General features: G+C 39.0%; 1 protein-coding gene across 6 annotated transcripts in view; it reads left to right on the top strand.

The window, feature by feature from the left end:
• PTPRM (protein tyrosine phosphatase receptor type M) overlaps positions 1-18,373 on the top strand; it is a 445,924-nt gene that overhangs the window by 409,689 nt on the left and 17,862 nt on the right. For all 6 annotated transcript variants that reach the window (XM_053945623.1, XM_053945606.1, XM_053945597.1 and 3 more), the window contains 2 exons: positions 1,446-1,543; positions 14,392-14,508. In XM_053945623.1, coding sequence (XP_053801598.1) covers positions 1,446-1,543; positions 14,392-14,508 — 215 coding nt within the window. The remainder of the gene's footprint in view (positions 1-1,445; positions 1,544-14,391; positions 14,509-18,373) is intronic.

Here is an 18,373-nt window from a genome sequence, read left to right as displayed (position 1 = left end):
AAACTATAAGGAGACCTGTGAAAATCATAATATATGCATCATTTTTAAAGACAGATAAAATAAGGGGGAGAATACATAGCTTCTTAGCTTCTTTAAAGGATCTATGCAAATTATGGGTGGAAAATTTATAATTTGGAATTGCTGTAAATAAATACAGCTTTTTAAAAATTCAAGAGTTTTAGTCTATTACCTTTTTTCTTAAATTTCAGATCTAAGTTATGCCATAACTGTGATGTTATTTGCCTAGTGAATTGGTTTTGGCTTGCCTCTAATACCGTAGAGTCACAAAATCACAGAATGGTTTGTGATGGAAGGGATCTTTAAATACCATCTGGTTCAAGCCCTCTGCCGTGACAATATAGTAATAATATATTACTACATTTTCCACTAAATGCTTGATTTCAGAGTGAAGATTTTATTTTCAAAGGGAGATCAAAGTACACAACATGACTGCCAAACTGCCCAAATCTGTCGGTGTATGGTTTGGTAATGTTTGAAGAGTGTTGCCTTCTTTACTAGAGGAACATTAGGGCAATGCATTATCCATTTGTTCTCCAATTAGCTGATTTAAGTCATTCCTCTAAATAAGCCCCTAATTGTTTACTGCAATGTGACAGTTCAGTAATGGATTCAGTATGGATGTTAAGCTTATAGTTTATATTGTTTACTCTTTACTGGCTCAGTGATTTTAAAGCACTGGTTTAAAATTGGGGTGGCACACTGAGCACCATGAGTAAGATGTATAGGCTACAAACAGACAGGACCAGGTGCACACAAAGAGATGCGTTTTTTCTCAACATTTTGCATTTCTGTAGCATTTCCTGTGAGCTGGTACCCAGCTTCAGCACGATGCTGGAGGAAGCCCTGTACGTTCATGAACAGAAGCAGACAGGTTGGGGAAGGCACTGCAGAGAATCTGCTGCTATGGCACGTCAGGTTTCTTTGCCGCTTTCCTCAGTGTTTTGCAAAGTGATACACTGCAGCAAAAAAAACGATAACTTCTGTCTCACTTCAGGAACTACAATTTAGGAGCTGGGCTAATTTGATGAATAGTATATACTAAGAAAAATATTAGAAACCAGGAAAGGCCACATACTCCATTGAGGCTCATTTCATTCCAAATACTCCTTCCCTAGGTTATCATCCAATTGCTAAAAGAAAGAGTGATGTTACCCATTTTTTATAATTCCACTTCTGGGTATTATGGAGATAAATACCTAAGTGCTGGAGAACTAACTTTCTTTCAGAGCACTATTTCAGGAGAAAAATACTTAAATGCAGATAGGTAGGATGACAGAAAAGGAATTGACCGACCCTAAATGAAAAATATGATGATAGTGATAAGAATATATGTGTACAGTCACAGTTTCACAAAGTTCCCCAGGGACAAGCTTCCAATCACGAGACTTTCAGATAGTAACCTTTCATATGATTTATTGTTTCAGGACCAATGCAGGAGACAATATATGACTTCTGGAGAATGGTATGGCATGAAAACACAGCGAGCATAATCATGGTTACTAATCTCGTAGAAGTGGGAAGGGTAAGTGTTTTTTGTACTTAAAAAGATGAAAGACGTCCAAGGTGTTTGCTTTTCAAAATTAAATAACAGACCAACAAGGTTCTTACATACTAAGTATAGCACATAAAATATGTATGACTGCCTGTGCTGAGAGGTTTGTTATCAATTATTTTTAAACATGCCTTGGATGCTTGGCTTTGTTACCATTAGCACAATGAAAAACTGATAAAGCTGCATTCTGTACAGCAGTCTGCAAAGACTGACAAAGAGGGGAGTTGTCATATGTTTGTACATATCTCAGAGATACCATTTCTCTTTAGAAAATCAGTAAATTTGTTGCAGGACAAGGTATGGAATCATCTCTTTATTTTTTTTAAGGAAGGCTAAGGAGGGGGGTCATTCTGAAACAGATGTCTGAGAAAAGTATGAAATTACTTTTGAAATTATTAAACTATGAAATTACTTTTGGTATATTTGTCTAAATTGGTCTGGCTTGTTTGGGTTTTATTTCCTGAAAGCCTTCTGGACTAAAACAGAAAAAATTAGTTTTACACATTTGTGCACTGTTTGTTGATCAGGAGGTCATGTTCGGGAGCTGGATAGTAAAGGAAAGCTTGAGTTACCTGATTGATACTGTGTACTTCTCTTTCTTTGCTTGGTAGCTTCTAAAGTAGGCCTCCTACTCTAGTCTTTATGGCTAATTTTGTTTTCAGCAAGTATTGAATGGAACCTTTTTCTGTGTTTCACACAAATGTCAGTAAGTGAGTCTTTTCATTTACTGCTTTGTCTGTGCACTGCTGTCTTAGTTCTCATCTGGCATGTTTTTTTCAAGAAAATTTGCTTAGGAATTTGGCATATAGCTTTCATTTGATATAAAAAGAAATTGCACTGCTTTTTTGGGAACTACTGCAATTATTGTAAATCAAATCGTTGAAATAAGAAGTCAAGTGCACACAGCTTGGTTTGAGCAGCACAGTTTTAAGAGATGTTTTTAATTACACACTGGTGGAGTGTCTGATACCCCTCTGCCCTGTGGCATTTGCATTAGGAGAGAGCACTGTTTATGTGGTGTGAGTTGAAGTCCTTTAGAGCAAGTCCAGTTTCACAGTCTCAGTTATTCTTCCATATGTCCTTTTTGAACTGATAATATAAATCCTAACAGTTAGATATCTGTGTGCTCAAGCCTGCTTACAGATCAGGTGCCAGTATTATTTTTAGATGTAAGAAAGATGGGGATTGTGACTGCAATTAACACCTGCTGCAGGAACACATGTACTAATTGCAGAGACAAAGAGGAATCATGGAGGCTGCTTTAAAAATGCAGTCCCTTGAGTGAGGAAGAAAGTAGAAATAGCTGGATGGTCACGTATCAATTCAAAATGGGTGGATTTGTAAGAATAGGAAGCTCTTCAGAAAACCTCTTTGTTAAAGCTTTATACACATTCATAAGTGCCCAAGCGAGCAACTTAAAAGGGAATGTTTTCTGGGTATGAATAAACAAGCCTGAGAGCAAAACCAGCATTCTGCATGAAACCACATGCTGTTTTCCCAAAGTCAGTATTTGGAAGCGCCAATTAGAGTGAACTGTCGGATGTCAGCAAGGGAGACACCAGTCTTGGTGCCAGTGCTGGCAGCCTCTGCTCACAGCATTTAGGTGCACAGCACATTCTCACAGCAGCAAGGAATGGTTTTTGCCACCCTGGAGATTTCTTCAGGGTGCAAGAGTCCTAGTGGGATACAGATCTGCAGCTTTGTTGTTTCTGGCAGTGGTAGAAATGACTTTGTTCTCACTTCCTCTGGAGGCCAGCATAGGTGAAATCAGAGAGCAGAAATTGAAATGAGCTTTTAATGGAAATAAAATCGTATGAGCCACAGAACAATGCACTCACTCCTCCATTGGTGTTTTTGTGCCACTCCCAGAGCTGGAATCACCAGCAACAAGGAGGCAAATTGCAAACACACCATCTGTCCCATAACCCCGATTACAAACTCTGTGCCACCTTGAGTAGTAATGATTTTAATAGACTTTTGGTAGCATTCCTGTAGGGCTACCTTTATAACCTTCCCAAACTTGAGGTTTTCTATTTCTATTGCAATCACTGCTATAAGATTGATAGGGGTTTCTTATTTGTACTTTTTAACCATGTTGACCCATAGTAAGCCAAGGAGGAAAATTCTTCTGCATTTTCAGGAAACAGGAATTTTCAAAATTTAACATGTTTCCCACACGATGTACAGCCTTCATGAATTAATCATTGAGGGGGCGTATGTGTATTTGTTTTCCAGTACTGGCTGGATAGTCATTAAATCAGTGCTAGGAACTTGCTTCTTGCCCTGGAGCATTATGCATCAGGACTGTTTTAATTGCTGCTAGAGGAATCACCATGAGGCTGTCCCTAATGCAGGCACCTGCTGCAAATGACTCAGTCCCCCATTACCCTCCAGCAGGGTCCGGGTACATCTGCCAATATCTGTCATTGTCTGAGGCACACTTGTCAGAACTGCACATCCCTTTAAGCTCTTGTGTGTTCTAGTGAGGGACCCTTGTCAGTGTTTCTGGCACCTGCAGACTGCTGTGCACCTGGTATTTAAATGGCACTGAAATGTGTTTTGATTGTTTTCTCTCTTTAATGAACCCACCTGAGGGACATTTAGCTCTTTATCTAGTAGCCTGTTACCCAGTCACTCACATTTACACTGCTTGTGTGGAAATTCAGGACTAGCTTGAGCTGTTACACTAATCCATCTGCCAGGAGTCTTACCACAAAATCTGCAGGGCTCCCTAAGGAGACTTTTGTACTGATAATTTAAGCTAATGATTTCTAAACATATTTAGTCAGTTTTATGAAGACCTCATTAGAATGTGACTGTTTATTAAAAACCAAATTGAGGTCTCTCATTTAGAAAAAGCATTGCTGAGTTGCATGAATAGTGCTTTGATAAAGGATGATGAAGTGGCACTTGGTTAAGGTTGGCCTAGGTTGACAACAACTTTTATCAAAAAAAACCCTAAACAAATAAGCAGCCCTTGAAGCAACCTTGAAAAAAGGTCTCTGTCTTCTTCATGCTGGGATCAACAGCTTTTCACTCACAATGAAGTTCACAAAAAGAAAATGGCAAGTAATTAATGGTAATGATCCACGAGTCAGAGTTTTCCAAGCCACACACTAATGGATAAAAAGCATAAAGGAGAATCAAGACTGGTATAATTACATCAGTGTGACAACAAGCTGTTTCAAAGTAATGTATTCTGGATTACATTAATGCAAGAGGCCACATCTGTAAATGGTAGAGGAACTGAAGATAGTGTAATTTCCAGGAGCATCTTTACCTGAGAGATTTAGCATAATCTGGTGGATTATTCTGTAAGAAACAAAAATTTTTATCCAGCAGTGTGATGATGTTATGATCACATGGTGTGATCATAAAGGAGACACAGAAGAACATCTTGCTTACTCCAAGAGACCACTCTGGAGGGCAAACTCCCAAAGACCCAGACAAGCAATGGAATGTGATCAAGGTGTTTATGTGCTGTCCAAAATCTCAGGTGGTTCTTGATTTGTTTCAGTGTTTGCACACATTGAAACATTTCTGTCTTCCTTAAAGAGGCATGGTGGGAAAATTTAGAATATATTCAATTGTGCCATCTAGCTGTCACCTCCATCTTTGCTCTTGTTGGGTTGGTACTAGTTGGCGGACTCAAACTTGGTATGACACCTTATTTGTCATTTTTCAGTAGTCACTTTCTCTCGCACTTGCTTTAGGCAGAAGAAATTTAGTAATAACTGATTAATAAATGCTGAAAAATTCAAAATGCTGCAAAATTCAGTAGAGGTGATTATAAATAAATGCACTGCAAGGACTTATGATTGTCTATCACGCTTTTAATATAACAAAGTATTCACAAACAAAATCACTATAAATAATTATAAAAAATAAAACCTCACCCCAGGAGCGTGGTAATTACAGTAATTAGAGTTTCTCAATTATTACTCGGAATTAGAAAACAGCCAGTGCTAATAGTGTTAATAAGCACACAAAAGACCCTTTTTGTGACAGGAAACAAGGTTGACTACAACAGAATGGATGTGACACAAAGGGAAATGAAGGTCAGCCACGATCTGGTAAACAGCCCCTATGCCTGTGCTCACACCTTTGTGCTACCCAAACTGCCTCTCCCTGCCATCTTATCCCTCAGGAGTGGTATACTTTCCTAACAGTCATTTCACACTCTTCCCAGGTGACATTTCCCTCCCAGGAGCCAGAAGGGCTGTATTTGCATAGGGGAAAAGGAAGAATACAGTGGTGGTTTAACTTTTCCTTGGCTTATTTTCCTGGACCTGTGCTTGATGTGTTATATATGTGGCACTTCTCTGCAAAAATGGGGATAATTCTGACTTTTCCGGCTTAAAAGAGTTCCACATGACATCGAGGAGATTCATACAACAGTCTTCTGACAGAGGGAATATCTCCTTGATGCTGGCTTGCTATAAAAAGCATTACTTGTGAGATAAATGGTGTCAGAAAAGGGTTGTTCTTCCTAGGAAAGCCTGTATGGTCACAGCCCTAAGCGGTCATATGTTCATGTCTTTGGGTTCTCAGGATGTGCAGCACTGGTCAGCATTCAAGAGACATTTCTTAAACAGATGTTTCCTTAACAAATAAAAGCCAAAAGTCTTTATGACGAACCAGATTCTTCAGATCTACTTAATAATTTGTGTTACCAACAGAGATTATACATCCAAGAAAAACTGCTAAATAAAACCCTGTCCAAAGACTTCTTACTGGAAACAGATGAAAAGAAAAAAACAAAATCTTCATTGGAAATTTCAGCAACAAAAAAACTGTGTGAAACTTCCAACAGACTTAACACATATGCTTAGAATGAAAATGGATTTTTTTTTTTTATCACAAAGCTATTACAAATTTGTACTTATACATTTTACAAGTTTTTGAGAATCTTCCATGAAGAAGATGCTTCTAATAAACAAAGGTGAACTCAAATTGTATTTAAGATTCAGATCACCCAATACTGTGATCTTGCAGAGGTGAAACACAGTGACTCTTCAGCACGTCTCACAAACAGCACGTTTGTATTTCGTATAAATGGAAGAACACTCTGTCTAATTGAAACTGCCTCTAAATGTAATAAGCCAAATTACCTACATTGGAATTAATTCAGGATACTGGTGCTAATGCTCCTTAGGAGGTGGGCCAAAGAGTTTGTATGCATACTGGTGACTAAGGTTTCATTTTAACTTTTCTACTGAAAGAAAGAAACCACAGCTTCTAAATAAAAGGAGAAAGGTTGTTATATGAATCCATTCACTTCCGCAAGCTAATTCTAGTCCAAACTTCTTAAATATATAAACACTGTCCTTCCCCATCCATAGATTATTTTTTCCTAATCTTGTTTACCCCCCAAAAATGGGACTTGTGCTTATGGTACATCAGCACAAGGTATTATATTCTGTTGTTATACTTTTGGTTTCACTGTAATTCCAGTATCTCTTATTGGGTAGAGGACAGTTTATGCTTTTACAGAATATCAGTGAGAAAAACAGAAAACCTGTCAGAGTCCAGGACATCCCTCTGGCTGCCTTGGCTGTCTCGAGACCTTGGCAGGGGGCTCAGAGACCTTGGCACAAAGTCAAGAACACCTGTGGCTTTGATTTTAGCCCGTGGAAAAAGCTGCCAACTTTGTATGAGGAATTACAAGTCACAATGGTTTGAGTAGTGTAGTAGTTGAATTAACGCAGGGTGAAAAAGTGGAATGTTGGGGCTTTCTTAGAATGGGGTTCAGGGGACAAGATGGAGGGATTTGGGCGTGTCCTGACCTTCTTCTCCTTCTTGTCCTCCATGTCTTGCTGTGATGGTGACACTTTTCTATTGGTTTAAGGTAGAGACACACTATCTAACATAAGTGATAGATATTGGCACATTATTATAAACATAGTACACGTAGTTTTGAGTATAAAATATAAATGCTGCCCGAGGCGGCACGCAGAATGCCATGGCCGACTTGCTAGACAGAACTCAGCAGGTCATAGAAAGAATGTTATAGATAAGAAAAAATAAACAACCTTGAGAAGCTGATCCTATGCATTCCGACTCCTTCTTTGGCTGCACAGGCTGGGAGAACAAGGACTTTTACATTCTGGGGTCATCCCGACACCCAGACCCTGAGAAACACCAATCAAAATTTAAAACTATTATTAATCTTTCAAGTCAGTGAGCCTTTCTAGTCATCACAACAGATTTCATCTTTCTAGATTTTTAACCAGAAATAGTAAGTTTATATTACTACATTATGCATAATAAGGGAGAAGCCCTTAGGGAAAATTTAGTTTGTTGTTCTCCAGGAAAGAGAAGGAAGGACTCTGTAATTGTTTAAAAAAGATGTGCCCAACAGAACATCAAACTAGAGGCATTCAGCAATGTTCCATGTCACTCAGAGCAGGCGTGGCTTCAACTCTCAGTGTTTTGTTGCATTCTCATCTCCAGTAAAAGCCATGTTTCAAAGAATGTTAATCAAAACAGATTAATATCTTAATGCTTACTAATCCAATTGAGATAATTCATTTTGAGAAACGAACAAAAGAGGTTTAAGGATACACAAATGCACTGACCCCTTTGTTGGACTAACTGAAGTGCCACCAAGGTGTAGGATGCAACTTTAGGTGCAGTTTGCTAAGAGGGGGGGCTTCAGGTTCTTACTTGAAATGTCAGAGCTAGCAAAATAGCTTCATAACTGCAAGTCTCCTCGCCTCAGCAGTCTCTTGAAATTATCTCTCAGTCTCTCTGTGAAGGGAGAAATATCCTGGAGGTACTGACACAGTTTTACTTTACCTAGTAGAGTACCATGTAGAGCTGCCTATGCTAACATCAGATGATCAGGTTTTAGAGCCAGAAGGCAATCCACTAAGTAGGTGGTGCTCTGTACCCATGTAATGGCATGATTTTGATCTTGGAAGGGAAGCGTGGTTCAGAGCACAGGCTGGGCTGCTCAATGCAGACACATCAGGTCCTTGGAGCACAGGATCTGAGAGAAGGCCCATGATTTCACAGTTGTGTCAGGAATTAAGATAGGCTTTGAGGAGCTCTATCTAACCATCCTTCATCTTGGCATGGACCACCCTTCTCACGTATTCTGTGCTCATCTTTTCTTCTTCAGGGCTGTACTGAGGTGCGCACAATTGCCTAAACATAAGCAATGAAACAGAGACAACCCATATTCCTCTGTTGGTATTAACAATGGAGGCAGGAACGCTGGAACAGTTTTACCTTGGGTTGCCTTACCCTAAAGCAGCTCTTCTAGACCAAATCTTCTTTTTGGTCAAAAGAAGGCCACACCATGGGTTGGGCCTGTCATCTTAATTTCATCTAACCCACTCTGCCAGGTTGATGGCATGCTAACAGAATACCTGAGTCTTAAGAACAAAGGGTCACACTCATTTTTTCAGGTGGAAAGCATTCGATTATGGCTGCTGCTGGACATGTCCGGAAAGCCAGCTCTTCTGGGTAGAAGCTGAACGAGAGTGCACTCACCAGGCAACTTAGGGCTGCACTGTTGGGGCAGCTTAGGGCAGCAGAAGGTGGAGAACTATGCCAGCTCTGAGTCATCCCAGGAGGAAGTTAGACTGAGCTAGTAAAATTCATGGAGACATCTTTCCCCACCCTGGCAGTTCTGAACAAAGACTTCTGGCTGACTTCACAGAGACCCATTCATCTGATGGTGCCAAACAGTATCTCAAATATTGTATTTCTCAATAGTCTTCCACACCTCTTTTAGAAAACTGTAGAATGAGGTATAAAATTAATAACAGACTTGCTCAAAAGCAAACAAAAGAAAATGAAAAAAAGAAAGACTGGGTTTTATCTCCTGTCAAAGGTTGTTTTATAACATATAAAATGTTCTTATATTGTAATACATTTTTTGTTTGAGAAGTATTTAAATAAAAATACTTTCAATTATTGGATGTTCTTTTATTTCAAGTCAGCCAAGTAAAAGTATCTGTTATCCGAGCTGCATCTGTAAAATCTGTTAAAAATTGTACCAGTGAGCATGGTTGGCTGTTTCATTTTATAGCCAAGAGGTTTCACTTCAAAATTTATGTGTGACTTACCATCATTACTTAGTTCAGGATTAATTTTAGATTAGAATGTATAATACTGCTCTTCACTAATGACAATCCATGCAGGGCATAGTCAGTTATATACATCGCCCTTTTGCTAAGAATATTTCAGAATCAAAGGCAATTGGAAACTTTGAATAATCAGTGTTATTTAAACTGTTCTGTATGGACTGCAAAGTGTATTTCACAGCCAGCTCACATATTAAGCCTGTAATATTACTCCTATTCCAGCATTCTAGGTAAATGAATTACTGTCCTGACTTTCCTACTGCCTTTAGCTACACGTGTCACATTGCAAATGGTTAAATATACAGCTTTGGAAGTCACAACTTGTGTTCATTAGCCATCCACGGCCTACATTATTTGTTATATTCAGAACTAGCAACAACAACTTTCCACCTTCATTTTTAATTCTAAGTTCCACACGTTAGACTATTTTACTGAGGGATGGAACTAGAGAGTGGAAGTAGGTAATTCTCTTCTCCACATTTCTAAAATTATTAGTAAAATAAACATGTTTGAAACAATTGGACAGTGTACCTTGGGATGAATAGATTAAACCAGAGCATTTTCATTATGTCTTTGGCAATCATCCTTTTATCTCATCTTGTGATGAACATCTGTATTTTTTGGCATGTTGGTAGGATATAAATGTGGGGTGTATGTGAACAAACTCTCAATTATAATTCTGCTCAGATGAGATTTCAAAATTATGTTTTCTGCTTTGTGGACGATACTTACTGTTATGGTAGCAACTGTGTGGAAAAAAGAGATCTAGTGCATTTAATATTCAGTTCTGGAATTATGTATCAATTATTTAGTTAAACCTTCTGTTAGTAAGACTTTTTTGTAAAACACATACCAAATGTTTATAAAATGGAAGAGAGATTCGTCAAGATATGGTAGCTAAAGCTGTGATAAAAAGAAAAATTGAACATATGCTACCAGCAGTGTTTCTCATATTCAATGAGTAAAACCATATTCTATTTTGTTGCAATTGTCTTTTCTTGTACAAATAAAGGCCCTGATCCAATAAGCATTTATAAAATGTGATTTTGATTTACACTAGTTAATCTACTTCTGTCTTTAAGACACCTTTGCATTTATTTGGGTGGTCCTAGAGGAGGGGAGATGGATATTTATGAATTTACTTGACTTTTGGTTCACCAGGTGTCCATTGAGTTCTCAAGTCCAGAGCTCAGCACATGCAGAGCATTGCAGAACAAGAGCCAAAAGTAGGAGAAAAGCCAGAATTAAAATGAAGTTGGGTTTGGGTGTTTTTCCCTCTGCTAGAGAGTGAATCATCAGTTGGTCTGTGGCTCTGACTGAATTCTGGCAAGATTCCTATGGCTTTTACAGCCCCTATTCCACTTGGGAGAGTTTTCAGGAAATTGTGTTGTCATGGATCCTTCTGCTCAGCTCCAGTCTGCTCCGTGCCCAAAATCCCCTGTGCAGCAGAGTAAGAAATCCCTGGCGGGCCCAAGCTGCATGAGGCACAAAGGCTATAACTTCTGTGCAACATCTCCCAATGCTTCCCTAATTATTCCACTGTATCATCTTAAATAAGGATTAAAAAAGAGTGGAGTCAAATCCAGCAGTTGAGGCATAAGAACACGGAGACCGTGCTGTTCTAAATTGTTCTTTCCGAATTGTCCCTAGTTCTTGGCTGTAATCCAGACAGTCTGGACTTACCAAGTTAGAAACAGGTATGTTTTCCTTCAAGGAAAGAGCAATTTAATTCAGCAAAGATTGCTTCCCAGCCCCTCCACAATTGTTTATTTTGCTAAACTAGAGCTGTTTCAAGGATGGCAGGCGCCCATCAGAAAGAAACGAGGCTAAAGTTAGCAAGCAAGAGACGTGCTGATGAGCAGTGCTGTGCCTGGGATCACGGCTGCAGCTGCTCCCTTCCTACATGCCTTGGCCCTCTCCGTGTGGTTCAGGTTCCACCTATGGAACAGATATGTGAACAGGCAGGAAAAGGGAACTGGCTCCAGAGAAGGAGTTGTCAGTGTGTTGCTCCAGCCCAGAGGCAGTGTGAATTGTCTTAACTTTTCATGAAGAGTCAAAAAGTCATCTTAACCATAGGAGGGAAAACCCTGTTTGTAAGTGCTTCTGGCAATGGCTGTAAAAGGGTCAGTTTGCTGGCCTGAGGGATTTGAACAATGTGAATTTTCTGGATTATTTTAACAACACAGACAAAACAATGAGCATTCAATGTTTTTCACTTAGCTTCTATGAGAGGATTTTTGGAAATACATCTGAACAAAATAAGATCTGAATAAATATCAAGTAGATGCAACAATAGATAGCAGCAATAACTACTAAACTGCTTGCAGCAATGTATAATGCTTTTGCAATGTTTATTCATTGCTTACACTGGATAGACATGTTTTAGAGATGAATACTCATTTGTCAGAGAGCCTGTTGTTAGGGATCCTGGGAATGGCCCTCAGCTTGGTCCTTGGCTGATGGAATCCTTCTCCTCTCTGGCATCCTGTCAGCTTTCTGGCTCTGGAGCATGGTGGGGGGAGCAGTCTTGCTACCCTTGCCCTGTTAGTGCTGAGCACTGTCCAGGGTCCCAGCTCCAAGCCTCTCACCATGGAAGGGAACTCTGGTGTTGCCAGTTGTCCTGAAACCACCCTTAATACCAGAGGAAATGTGAAGACTCTAAAGAAATTTTTTTAGCCAATACTGTTGTGGTTACTAGGTCTGAAGGCAAGCACAGAAAAATAAATAAAAACCTGCTTATAATGCTAACCTGAACTTCAGCTCTGCTCTAGGAGCTTTCCATCAGCTGTGTAAGCAGGAACAAGCTGTTAGGGTGCTTGTATAATTTGGTGGCTGGGAGCCAGGGCTTCTGACCAGGCTACTCTTTTTCTGAAGAGGATCCTGATGTGGGGCTGTGTTTTGCCAGCCCTTCAACTCAGTTCTATTCAAATTTAAATTTTATCCTGCTAATGAGCCAGAAAAAGGGCCAGAACTACTGACCCTGCCTGGACAAACTTTTTATTTTATCAGCCAATGTCATTACTGTTATGTGGCAAGACCTCCCATCTATCCAGACAGTAAAGAAGGATTGTACACAATTATCAGCAACATTGGAAACAAACGCTTAAGAAAATGTGTTTTCTTCTTGACAGAACAGGGTTTGATTCTCTGCAAAATCCTTTCTATACTGAACCTGGAGTTTGTATAAATAAATAATTTGAATCCTGCATTACAGTTTTCAATGTATGTTTATACACACATTCATCTGTTTTACCTTTTGCTCAGGATTAAACATGGTAGTAATCCAAATATTTTTGCATGAAAATAGGTCTGAGAAATACTCCTATCAGTTATGAAGTTTAAATTTTTTTTCTATCAGTTTTCCGTTGAATATTTAAAGCGCTCAGGTTTTTTTACCTGACTCATTTAAGTGCATATTTAGGTAAACTAGATTTACATGTATTAAAAGATAATTTTAAATTTTCCCTTTAGTGAGATAAAGAGAGAAACTGTTCCATGCAGCAGATGTATAACAGATGCCACTCCTAGCACGTACTGCACTACTGGATGATGGCCAGATGCAGTGGTGATAGCGTAGCTATTACCATGATAAAGCAGAGTAAAAGAGAGATGTAAGTAATGTGTTAGCTTCCCAGCCCACCACTTTGTCCACACAAATGGGAAGGAGGAGAAAATTCTTAAGTCTGTCAGCTATCTACATCATCATATACAGTCCTCAAAACACCCACTTTTAAAAACTAGCAGTTTAGGTTGAGCTAAGTGAGATGAATCCCACCCATAATGTTTAGAGTTATCCCATGAATTAGTAGCTAAGCTATGTGGAGTTATAATAGTTAAAGCCTGGGCATAAAACTCAGCTCTTGACTTCATGCACTGAGTTTTGCTATTTGACCTCTCATCAGTTCCTTTGGAAAGTTAATCTGAGAAAACAGGTGGTTTTCTAAAAATAGAGAATCATACAATAAATATCTTAAGTTAGAAGGAATCCCCAAGGATCATCAAAGTCCAGCTCCTGGCCCTGCACAGCACCATCCTGAAGAGTCACACTGTGTGCCTGAAAGCACTGTCCAAATGCTTTTTGAACTCTGTCTGGCTTGGTGCTGTGACCACTTCCCTGGGGGAGCCTCTTCCAGTGCCAAGCCATGCTCTGAGAGAAGAACCTTTTCCAGATAAACAACCCAAACCTCCCCTGACACAGATTCAGGTCATTCCCTTGGTCCCTCACTGGTCAGCACAAAGAACAGATCAGTGGCTGTCCTTCCTCTTCCCCTCAGGAGGAAGTTGTGAACTGCCATGAGGTCTCCTTCCTGTCTGCAAAACACTTTTATTTTAAAAGGTAGAAAAGTATTTTTGAGACAAATCAACAAGTAGAGCTTGGGGAAAATACTTCTGGTGGTATTTGTCCTTCTGGGCACACTCTGCTTTGGAAAGCACAGGAAATGAACAGTTACCACAACAGAAAACGGTGCAGGGCATAAATATCCTTTGTGCTCCAAACAAATTTGCCTTACTTCACTAAGCACAACACAAAGCTCATGTGAAACTCTGAAAGCTGTTTTAAAAAGAGAAGAGGCAATGTCCCTCAAACATTTACAGGTGCAGAAAATGTGACTGTTCTGTGCATGATTGCACTTTAAATCAGAAATCATTACACAGAATGCAAAATGGATTCTGTATGAACCTTCTAAAATAAATGAACCTTAATTTCTTTTGTATCTTTTAAAGGTCAAATGCTGCAAGTACTGGCCAGATGACACAGAGATATATAAAGACATTAAAGTTACCCTAATAGAAACAGAGCTGCTGGCTGAATATGTGATTCGAACATTTGCTGTAGAAAAGGTAAGTTTCCAAATTCAGTTTTCTTAAATACATTGGTATCTGCCAAAGTAACTTACATACAGATTCAGCAAGGGAAAGTTAAATCTTTTGACTGACATCCTGGGTTTGTAGGTATTTTCGGGTAAACGACTACCGCCCTCTTATGGTAATCTGTGTTTTTCTTCTTCAAATGCAGCAGCTGTTCTGTGCTTTTCATCACTGTTGGCCCCTGCCTGAGTTAGAAAAAGTGATGTTCCTTGCCTAGGAGAAATCGAAGCCTCCCTCCCAGCAATCAATTGAAAAACAAATTTGTGCTGCTTTCCCATCTTACGTTCCCCACTATCATTTTCTGTCTGTACCAGAGGCTGCATGCAGCATTATTCAGAAGTCTGTGGTAGAGAATACGATTTTTTGTTGGGCCGGGGCACGCCTGGTCTGCAGAGACAGAGTTGTAACAAATTACTGTTCTTCTCAAGGCAATTCCCCTTTTCACATGGAATTCATCCCTACATGGAGAGTTCCAGTCAGTGTTCTGGATTACTGTTCATTAGAGTAATGCCATGCATTTGTTTGATGCTTTGTAGCCTGTAGAACTTGCAGTTCCCCGGCTGCAATATATGGAAAACACAGAAATAACAAATAAGATACTCACTGAAAATGAGAACACGCAGGGTCAGTCAACAGTGAAGCATACCATGCATTTTGTGTCAAGTCAGCAGTTTCATTCAAAATTCATTGAAGAACAGGAATGTTTTAATTGTATGTATCAGGACCCATTTGAGTTGCAGAACACCAAGGAAAGGGCCTCCTTGGTAAGACTAGATATTCCTAATGGCACACCAAGTAATGCTCCATCACCATGAGTAGATTTTCAACTAATTAGCTTAGAAAGCTGCTTTTGATTTAGTTGCAGTACCCATGATTTATTGGTTCTCTCTAATGATGAATTAGTATTCATTTATGGGATTGAAGAACATAATATTTAGCATCAAAGAATCCTGCACCCAGGTACCTGAAACTGCCAAAAAGACTACCCCACAGGGTCTCTGTACACATGACCAGAGTAACAAAGGAATTAGGGTTTTTTTTCCTGTTTTATTCTTCAATCTAATACTTAAATATGCATCAATACAGCAACCTGAGGGTAATGATAATAGAATTACGTGGTTTGAATGAATTGAAATATTGTATCATGTTTACCACTATACATATTGTAGACTGAATTCACTCAAGCCTGTTATTTCCTTGCATTTAGGTATTTTTAATAAATAGATGAGAAATGTTGGCTGCACTTTGAAGTAGATGAAGCATTGGTTGAATTCTATTCTGCAAATTTTAAGCTCATGCTTTGATGTTAGCTTTTCACTTCTTAACTGGGACTGAAGAAAAGACCTAGAGGATTTTACAGTTGAACATAACCAAACTGTCTTGAATAAGTGCATTAGAACAGATAGAGATAAAAGGCACTAAACATTTTATTTCTTTTTAAAAATCTCCATCTGGAAAGATTTCATTTAGACACTGCTTTTTAATAGTTGGTAGTTTTTCAGTAAGCCTCTAAAAGCAGTGTCACTGTAGTTTGAGTGAAGTACATTTGTTTTTACTCTATTTTCCATATTGTTTAACTCCTTCAATGGTACTGGAACATCAAGTCTGTACATCTCTTTCACCGTAATTCTCTCAAATTTATATTTTTGATGTACTGAGATTGGTACTTTTCCCCGTCCCAAAGTCAAGGTGCATGATGAGACAGAGAGCTCCGTAACCAAACATGCAGATAATACTAATTGAAAGGTGGTATTGTAACACTTAACACTGGAGCCTCCATTCCAAAGGACTTGCAGATTTCACTAACAGGAACTACAGTAATTCAACAGGAAAAAAATTGCAGAGTTCTGTGCCTTAGGTGGCCTAACCTCCTGTGTCAGTACAGTGTGAGTTCTGGGGACAGCATCTGAAATCCAGAATGATTAAAGATTTAGCACATATGAACTGCAAGGGTGGAGTTAAGAGATCTGGCCTTGTCCATTGTGGTAGAGATGAGAAGGAGGGGTAAGAAGGATCTAATTGCAGCCTGCAGGTACCTCATAAATGTTCAAAAAATCAGAGGAATCAAATTCTCTAAGACCTCTAGTCCCTTCTAACTGTCCTTTCTGTTTGTTGATGAATATCTCATACCTGCCCATAAAGTACAATTTAGAAGTTGATTTGCTTGAAGATAAATTGATCACTTACTTCAGTCTTCATTTGGTTTTTTTGGGGTTTTTTTTTTAATGGATGTTGAGTAATAGGGGGATAATGCTGAGAAAATTGAAGCCAACAGTGCAGTCTGATTTTGAAGACTGTTTCCTAGATATGCTTTGCAGTGTGTGAATAAGCAGTTCCTTTGGAGCAGTTTCTTTACAGCACAGCAGTTAACTCAGATGTGTAAGTCATGCATGAATAGTAACATACAGCAGCAGCATAAGTTTTTGTAGAATTCTTTAACATCCTAGGGTTTAGCACTGTACACCATTTTCTGTTTGTTTCAGATGTATAGTCTTTCCCAGATGAGTATATGCTTTTATGATTCATGCAGTTGTGTGCTATTTTGGGTTTAGAAACCAGCAGGAAAGCTAGATATAAAAATCATTCCTTTGTAGATATATTAAGAAAACTAATTATAAAAGTATCCTATATGCAAAACCTTTCCTAAGTAGCTGTTAACAATGACAGACAAAAATGCAGTCAGCCTGACAGACAGCCTTTTCACAACTAAGGCAGAGGATGTACAGGACATAACCTGATATGTGTAGCAGCCAGGCACATTGCTTTGGAGGGGCAGCTTGTTATTCATAAATTGTTTAAAAATCTCAGCTGTATAACTTCTTGAAGAATTTGTATGGGATACTCACTTCAGTCCTCAGCTTGTACAGTCATGACATTGCTTTTTTCTATGGCATCTTTGTTTCTTTGGGGGTCATGGGCAGTTGTTGCAAGCAATATAAAAGTGTTTGAGGCACTACCTTCACCTAAGCAGAGCTATTTACAGAGTTGAAGGCCTTGCTTACAGTAGCAGAGATGTGTTAACTAACACACTCTAAAATCCCCAGAGAGCAGGGACCAAATTGTATTCGAATGTGTTTGCTAGACTGTATTAAAATGCAGATTGTTTGGTCTATTCCTGGATTTCATTATGCTTTAAAATTGGTTTTTAGGATATAAGATAATTTCTGTTTCAAGGGTGTGATCTCCTTAGTCCACATCACTGCCTCATATGCTCTTAATCATCTACCTTGCCTGCCTTTTGGTGTCAGTTTCCAGGGGAGATGAGATATTCCTCTGAGCAGATGCCCTGTCTCCACAGACCCCCGGCCTGAGCTGTCAGAGCATCAAAGACTTCAACATACACTAAGTCCTCTCTAGTCCTGTAGCACTGGCATGTCCAAAATTTCTCCACCACTGAAAATCCCAGACTCATGCATAATAGCAGTAACTTAGGAAGCTTATATCACTTATTATTCAAAGAGAATAAAATCTTTTATATGCAAACCATCTCAAGACAGGAAATAACATCTTTAAGAAGAAAAACTGTAAACTAGCAGTTACTAGCAGTTAGTAGATGTGCCATAATTTTGCTGTTTGCATATGAACTGTGTATGATGGCCTCCAGTCTGTGGATTTCTAATGAGAATAAAATACTGGCAGCTACATTTTTAGAGGGGGAAGGGAAAATACAAGCTGTAAGAAAATAAAACTTACCATACACACTTCTAATATCCAGACTGCTCCCCAAAGTCACATGGGAAATTACTTACACAATCAGCTTCTCATTCATACCTGTCTCACCATATCCATGTCCTTGTAGACTGTGGAAAATCACCTGAAGGGTGAGCATGTGGAGGGC

This window comes from Vidua chalybeata, chromosome 1 (genome assembly GCF_026979565.1).
Source record: "Vidua chalybeata isolate OUT-0048 chromosome 1, bVidCha1 merged haplotype, whole genome shotgun sequence".
Classification (NCBI taxonomy): domain Eukaryota; kingdom Metazoa; phylum Chordata; class Aves; order Passeriformes; family Viduidae; genus Vidua; species Vidua chalybeata.
This window is presented reverse-complemented; position numbering and strand designations above follow the sequence as displayed.